The sequence below is a fragment of the Plutella xylostella genome, chromosome 20 (genome assembly GCF_932276165.1).
Source record: "Plutella xylostella chromosome 20, ilPluXylo3.1, whole genome shotgun sequence".
Taxonomy (NCBI): domain Eukaryota; kingdom Metazoa; phylum Arthropoda; class Insecta; order Lepidoptera; family Plutellidae; genus Plutella; species Plutella xylostella.
This window is the reverse complement of record NC_064000.1, coordinates 9,110,804-9,120,919: the sequence shown is the minus strand read 5'-3', so window position 1 is coordinate 9,120,919 and position 10,116 is coordinate 9,110,804. Positions and strand designations below refer to the sequence as shown.

The following is a 10,116-nucleotide window of genomic DNA, read 5'->3' as shown; positions in this document are numbered from 1 at the left end:
TAGGTTATTATTCCGAGTTTTAAAAGAGTTCAAATAAAACTTATGCTTACGCGCCATAATTTTTTTAACATTAGAAGTTTATAATATACTCATACTCATAATAGTTATTAAGTATTATAAATATAAGTACTATACTAAAATTAATTCCTGCAGATGCAGGTTGTACTTTTAGTCCATTAAATTATTATCTGCAGTAGGTTTTATACACTAAACTTGTACAGCTACTAAGTAGGTAGGTACCTAAAGAAATATAAATTAGTGCTTACGTTTCGTCAACACTTAATTTTATAGCTATAGCGACGTGGGTACCTACGTGTGTTTGTGCGGTGGTTGCTATGGATATCGCTACTACCAGCTACTACGCGCAACATCGACAAGGAACTCATCAGTAAAGTTCTTCTTTTCAGCAGATAATCTTTTGTCAAATTCCCTCAAGCTGTTGCAATAATGGTGTTCTTCTGGAGAAGTCGGAAGGTGGCTCCGAGGAGGAAGCTGTAGTCGGCCAGCAGCCAGTGAGGACACACGAGCTGAGTTTAGCAGATGTAAGTATAGCCACTTTACAAAACTATCTCCAATCGATAAACATCTAATTGATTTGTGTAGGTGGGTAACTGCGTCGAACCTGTAATGCAGTACCTATTTTTAGATACAACTTCATAAACTTTTTTGTCTTTGTATGTAGGTACACTAAGCATCTACTTATACCAGACCTACTATTACCAATTTACAAACTTAAAACTTAGTAACTACCTAAACTTACCTATTTCATACAGATGGTTCATTATGATTTTTAGTAAAAATACTATATAACTACCCACTATTACACATTAATAATTTCAGTAAATTACAATCACTGCCTGCCATATTTCGGCTTAACACTGTTAAAACAGTTTTAACTAAGTCGTCATTTCCTTCAGTCCTGTCCGGACCTCACAGAGCATGGGTCTGCTGGAGAAGCTGTCGCTGTGGCTGGGCGGCGGCGCGCGCGAGGTGTCCGTGGTGGTGCTGGGGCTCGACAACAGTGGCAAGTCGTCGCTGCTGCGCGCGCTGCACCCGCCCCCGCGCACCCCCGCGGCTGAGGAGCCGCCCCCGCCGCCCACGGTGGGCACCAGGCAGGACCACTTCACTGGTTCGTTGTTTCAAAGAGGAAAGGAAGAAGCATGATCCTGTGAATTCGGTTTTGCCTAAAAAGGCTATTGGCCGTATCGTAACGAAACGTAAACGTTAAATGTCGGGTAATTGTCCACCACAACTAAACCGCCCAATTTGGTCGGAGGATCCTCCCGGTTCAACGAAGATGTTGCCAGTTGCCACCACCTACGCAAAATGACCGTTTTGTATCTACCCTTTTGTAGGGGGTCATAGCTAGCTGTGTCGCCGTCTGTCTGTCCCTCTATCTATGTGTCTGTGTACATTGCAGCGGGCGGCGTGTCGTTCAGCGCGCTGGAGGTGGGCGGCGGGCGGCGCCACCGCGCGCTGTGGGAGCGCCACTACCGCGCCGCCGACGCACTCATCTACGTCGTGGACGCCGCCGACCCGCTCAGGCTAGGTATGTACATTGTACACGTATCACGAATATATTCTACTCTATCGCCAGTAACACTGAGCTTGATTGGAGGATTCTCCCTTTTAGAGTTGCAGCATGAAAATCCTCCTATATGTGCATCTTGGTGACCCCGACGTGATATGAACACGTTATTGTTAGTTCACGCTGCTCACTTGCATTGAGCTGAGCGTCCATTTAGGTTGGTCCACTCACAAGGTATGCCATTAACAATGCGCAGAAACGGTGAATGAGGGGCAGCTGGAATGTCATGCCAAGCCATGCTAGATGATTGTTGTGCGCTATGCAAGTAATCCACAAGTTATGCAACAATGTTATCTTGTATAATGCCGGTGTACCATGGTTGCAGTGGTGTCCCGCTCGGAGCTACAGCTGGTGCTGGCGGCGGGCGGGGCGCGCCGCGTGCCGCTGCTGGTGCTGGCCAACAAGAGCGACCGCCCCGACGCGCTGCACCACCTGCAGGTCGCGCAGGGTACGTACACCACCAGGGCAAGAGTTTTGCATCGCGCTCACTCACATCGCGCAGCCTCAAGAGCGAGCGCGACGGAGAACTCTTGTCACGTCTTAATAGCGCCCTGTGCTACAGGGCCAGAAGGAGGCAGCTCCACATAGGCTGTGGATACTGTTAGGAATGAGGAATGAAAATCTTCTGTGAGGTCACCAAGACAGGAAGGGTGGGAGAACTGTTGCCTGCTTGCTTTACTATTTCACTATTAAACTATGTGGACTGTATCGCTACTTGAATATACATTACAGTATATTCACTACCTATATTTTTAACACTTAACTATCTACACAGCTGCTTATTTATTACTGTTTATACATAGTTACATCAACTGAAATCCCCAAAGAATCCTCTGATCACCCAAAGGTGCCTCTTAAGCGAGCCGACACCATTATATTGAATCCATTACATAATGTTTATTATGTTTTGTATGGTGGTTTCCAGCGCTCAGTCTAGAGCAGGTGCAGGGCGTCCCGTGGCACATCTGCGCGGCGTCGGCGGCGTCGGGCGCCGGGCTGGCCGAGGGCGTGGCCTGGCTCGCGCGGGAGCTGCGCACCACACACGCCAGCCGGAAGGGACAACACTAGGAGATGTGCAAGATACAACACTTGGTGGAGTGCAAGGGGCAATACTAGGATGATTGCAAGGGACTGGGGGGACTGCAAGGGAGAGCACTAGGAGGAATGCGAGGGATAGCAATATATCCCGCAAGGGATAGCGCTCGGACCCAATAACTATAAGAGGCAATATCGCAATAAGTATAACTGCCAGGTACCTACTTACGCTATAATTATGTAAGTGATCTCCCGTAAGAACACTAGAAAATGTATGCTATTAACCACGAGGGAAAGCAAGAAGCCATAGACCAGAGGACATGATTTATGTGTGCAAGCACCTCTCTTTTAAATTTATCATCAACAACATCACTGATGGACAAGGCATCCAATTTAGTCAGTGTGGCCATGTATTGGTAGGTACTACTTACTGTTCATTTCATTTTTGCTTGCCGTCTTGGAGAAGTAACTTTTGCTGTGTTTGCACATTCTTTAGTATAGGTCATTTTGGTTGTTAAATTAGACTAGTCCTTCACCGACCACAGAATTTTATTAAGATTTATTTCTTGTTAACTAATCATGGTTTAAAATACGGATGGTTTAAAACTGAATTTGTAGGTAGTCGTCTCTGAACTATGTAGGTACTTACCACGTAATGTACTTACTTACTTACTTAAATTGTAGGTGTGGTAGCAAATGGACGTACAATATGGATGGTACGCATGTAATTATTATCTGAGGGGCTCGTAGAGTACATGCAAACGAGCTGATACCGAAGCCTCAAATTAGCATTGAGCAGAGTGGTCGCGGTTGAGATATTGTGACTTGTGACGGAATACATAATAACTTGAACTTAGACGCTCGAAGGGTCTTGTTATTACAGTAACCCAGTGTAGCAGACAATTTTGTAGGTTTTAGTTGGTGCCAAGTTGGTGCCCTAGGCCTAGCTGTCTATAACTAAAAACTACAGAATTTCAGCATAATAATTTTATTTTAGTAATAAAATAAAAGACAGAATGTCTGAATGTTGAAAAAGAAATTAGGTACTTAACCTACCTATGTAGAATTAAATATTATTCACCAACAAAATTAATAAAAATGAGAATACACTGCATTGTAATGTTTTAACAAAATTGAAGTTTTATTTAAAACGTAAGTAGTTAGACAATGGTATGCTCATATTACAAACATACACATTTTATTTATTGCTGCGAATTTTAATCCAAACCATGCGCGCCTTAATCATAATATCTACCACACACGTGCAGCATCATAAGTTCATAACTAATGATCAGTGGTGTATGTGGTGTAGGACGACCACTTGTTCGATTCTAATTTCCAATATCCAGGATGAGCGGCTATTGTCCGCCGCCGCCGCCACCGACCAATCAGCAGCCGCCATAGACGCGCCAATCGCCATCCTGCCCGCTGACTCCCTTTCCGGTAAACTCACGGCACCAGTACCTAGTGCCGAAGAAATGTAGCATACTTACAGCATACCATCACACTTTACACTTTGAATTTACATTTACAAAGTTGGAGGAATTTAACGAGACCTGAAAATTTCGAAGGTTTCAGTTTAAGTAAGTAAGTACCTATGTTATTTCAGAAGGAATTCCCCATCGTCAGGACGAAGTTGAATGTGACTTTAAATCACTGGGTAGCAACTAGCACGTCCTTGACTCCTGGCATCTCCCAGTCCCTTTTTTTTCCACCAAAGTCCCAATTCTTCATTCCTTAACTTTACTCTAACTTTTTTCAGATTCCCGTAACAAAGTTGTATGTTTGATGATTTGATTCCAGATTTTCAGTTGCCACGAGCACGTCTTTTGCATTTTGTAGCGCTCGTACCTAAGTAAGTAGGTACCTACTCGTAGCTATCAGTATAAATTGCATTTCCAGCGTATGCCAAAAGTGTACGCGCAATTTACATTCTGGCTGGAAATCGTGTAACCGTTGTGCCTAAGTTATAGCCTCCCCCCTCCTGTCCCCCGCCGCACCCCCGCCGCGGGGTAATGAGCCGCTACTAGCGCCGCCAACCGGCAACCGGCGACAACGTGTGGGAAACACTCTGAGGGCGGGAGGAAATGTCTTTGTCTCTTGATTTGTCCTCAATTCATCACACGAACGAAGAGGACCGAGGATTTAAGAGAAACAAACTGGTAAATACTTACAATAGGTAACGAGTGTAGCGTTTCACGTTCACAAACTTTAAAGTACTTACCTACCTACCTAAGACGTGGAGAAAATTCGTATGCTTAGGTCCATTACTGTGCGATGTGGCGATATCAATCGAAATCACAAGCAGCGAACATCTCTTTTCGTTTGTTTTTCCCTGGGCACTATGGCTCCACCAACGGCGGCGGCGGCTGGCAGTGCGGCCATTGCCAGAGCCACAGAGTAGGTAAGTAAATGTAAAGTACAGCGCCACAAACTTATCTGTTCCGGTGAGAGCGAACTAAATTGATACATATCTCATTATTTACTAATGAATTATATACTTATTGATATAGATTAGACGGGTTTATTGAAACCACAAGAGCGAATTACCACTACTGGCAAACTTAAAATCTTATAGAATGAAGAAAAATATTACACATTTACGTGAGCTGTCACCGGAACAGATAAGTTTGTGGCACTATACGTATAGTACCTATACTTTGTCGAGGTATTTATAACTGTTTTTTATCATACGGAGATTATTAATAACAATCGCATCGAAAAGTTCAAAGTTCAAAGGTACCTATTTTAACTCAATTAAAAAAATTAAATAACCGACTTCAAAAAAACCACTAAAATGTAAGAAATAATTTTAGGTTTACACAAATTCTACTCGTATGTGACAGTACAAATATACCTAAGCAGGAACTGTTCTTTTTTGATGTTGGTGCGGTGACAAAGTATTCTGAAGAAATATGGCACCAACTTCAAAAAAGAACAGTTCCTGCTTAGGTATATTTGTACTGTCACATACGAGTAGAATTTGTGTAAACCTAAAATTATTTCTTACATTTTAGTGGTTTTTTTGAAGTCGGGTTTTAATTTTTTTAATTACCTATTATTTTATTTTATTATTTTTAGTTTATTTGCAATAATTTTCAATCAAAAGTAAGGTGCAAATGATACCAAAAAGTCCTACTAATGAATACGAATAATTCAAGCCTAAACACGAAGTAGTTGCTATATACCGTTGAGGAGTTCCCCTGACTGCCTTCCGTTTCCATCATCAGATCAGCTCAAGGTCACCATCATATTTTTTTGTTATAAGAACTATATTTACGTTCTTAATTTCATTAGAATCGGTTAATATGTGCCCAAAATGGAAATTCATACCCTGTTTTTACCCCTTTACCCACCCTTGGGGGTGAACTAAAATTCTGAAAAAAAAATGGGACCACCTGGGAGCTCAATGCAATACAACAACAAAAGAATTTTCAAAATCGGTCCATAAACGGCGGAGTAATCGGTGAACATACATAAAAAAAAATATAAAAAAAAAAGATCCCGACGAATAGAGAACCTCCTCCTTTTTTTGAAGTCGGTTAAAAATTGTACAATTTTGAGTGAAAATAAAGAGTGATCTGGGGAAATTTCACATCGACAACCTGAAGACCCTGCCTCTACAGCTAGTGCTAGTCCTGGTGCTGGAGCTGCTGCCAGCCGGGCACCGGGCAGCCGGCCGCCGCGCCACGCCAGGCGTCAGTGCGTCGCCTGGCGTCGCGGGCGGAGCACGTGCCGTAACTTTACCCCGTGGACCGTAACTTTACGTACTTCACGCACGTCCAGATATAGTTCTAAACTTTTCCTGAACGTGCTTAGACGACTTAAAATAAATTGAGATAATATTCGAGTGTTGAACTTGATGTTAAAATAAGTTTGAAAGTGTTTTGGTGGATGAATTTCCGTGACAAATGTGAAAAAGTGAGTTGTTTTTTTCTTACGAGTTGACAACTTTTGTTGATTTTTATCGGATGGATTTTAAGTAAACTGTTGGTAAGTAGGTACCTAAGCTATTCTATTGAACCCCATATAATCGTATACATATTAGGTATGTATGTTTACTGTGTAACTGAGGACCCCTCAGAATCATAAAATAATTTTATGTCTTAGGCATTTACTTCCATGGTCTTAGGTATCATCAAGGATTTTTCGACTATTCACTTATAACCATACAATACAAAAATTACGCATATTATCTACATCATGGAAGTAGAAAAAATAAAGATTCTACTTCCATGATCTACATTTATCAATTTGTAATATAGGTAGGTACTCCAGTGTACCAACTACTACGAACATAATTTGTGTTAGTTTCTTCTATTCATGTGCCTCCCACCCAACGAAGCATGTTGTAGGTAAATTATATATATTATTATATATTATTTCATGGCGAGGGTAGTTAGTATGCTGATAATGAGGCTGAAAAGTGCTATACTTGCTACCTGCCTACATACCTAAAGCTAAAGTAAAGTTCGTAAAAAGAAGGTTAGGTTAGATCAATTTCAAACTCCTAATTAAAGGTTTTCATCATCCCGATGAAAGGTATTGACAGTGTCATAATAAATATCCGCTGAAATATTGGCTGAAATTCAACATAAACATATTTTTGTCCTCGTGTTGCTTTGTGGCGTGGCGGTGGTGCGGGGTGCGGGGGGCTGCGTTGTAACGAAAGCGGCTGGTCTGGGGGCTGACTGGGGGCTGGCTGCTCAGTTGTAGTTGTTACAGTACACTTTTGTACCTTGTCAAACTAACAAACCGCCCATTCATTATTTTCTTTCAAAGATTGACGATTGGTTAGTTAGACGAAGCACAAAAGTGAAATCTGCAGCTAACTTCAGGAACTATCAAGTTGCTTGGACCGAACTGTACTTGTTTTGTTACTGTGCCTTTCACACGAGTGGGACTCCAGGCAGGCGGGGCGGGCTTAGTATTCGTTAGATGGCTATGTTCTCGAAAGCTCATAATTATAAATTGCCACATACATACGAGTAGGTACGTACTTCGCCTACCTATCCCGCATAAATGTTGCAACTCTTACCCTCACTGGAGATTACAGCTCGCGCTTACATTGTAAACCTCGATGGGTGTTGTGTAATTACTGAATTCTTGGGCCAAGGTTTAAATTTTAAATTGCAGCGGGCCTGATGACTGCTCTGCTCCTGGGGCTCGTACATTTAATGTTGCACAAATTTACGAAACTAACACTTTTCATTACAATGCAATTTTAACAAAGACATGCTATTTCACCCCGTTAGACACGTTATTTACTGTTTAGTGCGATTGTTTAGCAGATGTACATTGATGGGCTTGTTGTATAAATTATTACAGTATTTGTAAAACTTTTGAATCTACCATACATCTCAGCAATGTACGTCTACGTCTACGTTATAACGCAGAATGAAGGTGCTGCGCACAATCCTGCGAGGATTATTGTAGTATCTCTTAGCTTGTTTTTTTATGTATTAATAAAATTCATACCTATAATTCAATAAATACTCGCACTAAACAGTGTGTGAATCAGTCTTTAGCGAGAGCATGAATGCAGTTTGCAGCGCCCTCCGCATCTCATCGTCAATTAAACCCTTGTCACAGTCAGAGCACGCACTGCTCTCCAATTTGCACGGAAGTTTTAACTGTGACAAGGTACCAGCGCAATCAACGTCAATCAGCAGTAGGAATGTTGTTAAAAGAAATAAAATAAACCTTCACTACATTATACGTGACATATCCTGATAAAACTGTAAGTCCACGTAGTGACTGAGTAGTTTATTGGGTTAGTAGGTATAAAGATCAATACATAGTATTTTCGTGAGCTCATATCGCGTTTTCTGAGTCGACACCGAATTCCCTACTGAAAATTAACTTATTACTAGTGAAAGTCACGAACTCGCTATTGCCTAAATTACTTTGTTTATTAAGTCCTACAGGCAGACGATAATTTAGTCAGAATTTTTGCTATAAGGGATCTGGACAAAACTATTGTATTTTTAATTATAAATTGGTATCACATTTGCCCCAAACCTGAAACTGTGCTCTGTGGTTTGTGTGGCGCCGCCCGTAGCTGCTACGGCGTAGCTCGTAGCATCCGTATCCGTAGCGATACTAGCGATGATGATGTTAGAATAAAAATAATGTTTGTAATTTGTATTTTTTTATGTGTTCGAACTTTTTGTAATTATTTTAATTCGTGACTGATTGATAAATATACTATCAACGGTATGGTAAAGGTATATTTTTTCATGGTCGGAAAACTCACTCTCAAAGCCTAATAAGTGTTATCTTTAAGACATGAAAAAGAAACAGAATAATTCAAAGTTAGGAAAGTAAATGTCTAGCGTTTTAATTAAACAAACCCACCGTCACAGCGCAGCGGAGTAGAGATAAGAGAGAAAAGGGTACCATAGTACCATTTAAACATGCGGTTTCTTTAAAATAAAAGTTGTTTACTTTTCTACTAAACTTGAATAAAAGTCATGAGATCAACCCGAGAGCAGAGTAGGAGGCAGATATTAGAGCTCGTTTGTGTTGTGTTGAGTGAGTTTTTAAAACAAGAAACGTAATCATAATAATTATGGCATTATTATCATCTGACGATTTATTTTCTTCACCATGAATTATTTGGTGTCAATATGAGCGCAATGGAATGGGAGCTTTCTGTGAGGATAAATAATGTTGGAGGGACTCGCTGAACACCAGTTGCAGACGACAGCGGGGGTGAGGCGGCGGACAGGGGGGTAGGAGTCCATGCAAATAGTTCCGCCAATATCGGCACAAATATCGTGAACCTTATAGCGCAGGCGGTAAGGTTCTGTTTCTAACAACCAGTTGTGCTCTTGTGCGGCGAAATCTGGACGTACGTTTAAAAATAAATTGTCCGCGTAATTCCTAATGGAGCGTCTTTAAATAATGGGAGATGGAAGACGAAATTATTATTAAACATGAGCCTCAATTTGGTAAAAAATATTTCTGCTGAAAATGGCAGAGATTTTGATGTGGAACAGAATAAAAGGTAACTACACTTTCGTCTAAGTTAATGTTTCATAATTCATTTATTTTCTGATAGGTACCTATTACCTAAAGTCCTAAACTAACAAATTGTTATAATTCATTGATATAAATAAATTCATAATAGTAATTGTATCATCACTTTTTTCATAATACAGTGAAACCTGGTTAAGTGAGACTTCGTGAGGTAGTATTTATTATTTTTGCATGGCAATTAAAAAAATATAGTTTCATTCATTTCACTCAAGCGATCCAAATACGAACTAGCGATATGAAAACGAGATCAAAGTATGTGTGTTATGAATCGCGTTTTTGAACATTGCGGATTTCATCTCGTAACTCGTTCGTATCGTTTTACAAATATTTCGGTTGAGATATGAATCGCGCCCCTGCAATATCGTTTCACTTATAGAGGTATTCCACTTACCCAGTGTCTCAGATATACAGGTATAAATAAATATCTGTCTCATTTACAGAGGGTTCCATTA

At 40.9% G+C, this 10,116-nt stretch overlaps 1 protein-coding gene across 2 annotated transcripts; it reads left to right on the top strand.

The window, feature by feature from the left end:
- Positions 1-341: 341 nt before the first annotated feature.
- Positions 342-3,162, top strand: LOC105394777 (ADP-ribosylation factor-like protein 6). 2 transcript variants are annotated; one of them, XM_048628252.1, is made up of 5 exons: positions 342-542; positions 937-1,129; positions 1,421-1,549; positions 1,914-2,036; positions 2,514-3,162. In XM_048628252.1, exons 2-5 carry the CDS (start codon positions 940-942, stop codon positions 2,654-2,656), a joined length of 585 nt encoding a protein of 194 aa, XP_048484209.1. In that variant the 5' UTR covers positions 342-542; positions 937-939; the 3' UTR covers positions 2,657-3,162. The 2 variants fall into 2 exon arrangements, with proteins under 2 accessions (XP_048484209.1, XP_048484208.1); XM_048628251.1 differs by having other exon boundaries at positions 343-542; positions 918-1,129.
- Positions 3,163-10,116: the final 6,954 nt, after the last annotated feature.

What these genes read in the sequence shown, in the direction of transcription:
- LOC105394777 (XM_048628252.1), top strand. Translation starts at nt 940, where the DNA reads ATGGGTCTGCTGGAGAAGCTGTCGCTGTGGCTGGGCGGCGGCGCGCGC. An exon ending in CAGGCAGGACCACTTCACTG is followed by an intron (nt 1,130 to 1,420) that starts GTTCGTTGTTTC and finishes TGTACATTGCAG; the next exon opens with CGGGCGGCGTGTCGTTCAGC. An exon ending in CGCCGACCCGCTCAGGCTAG is followed by an intron (nt 1,550 to 1,913) that starts GTATGTACATTG and finishes CCATGGTTGCAG; the next exon opens with TGGTGTCCCGCTCGGAGCTA.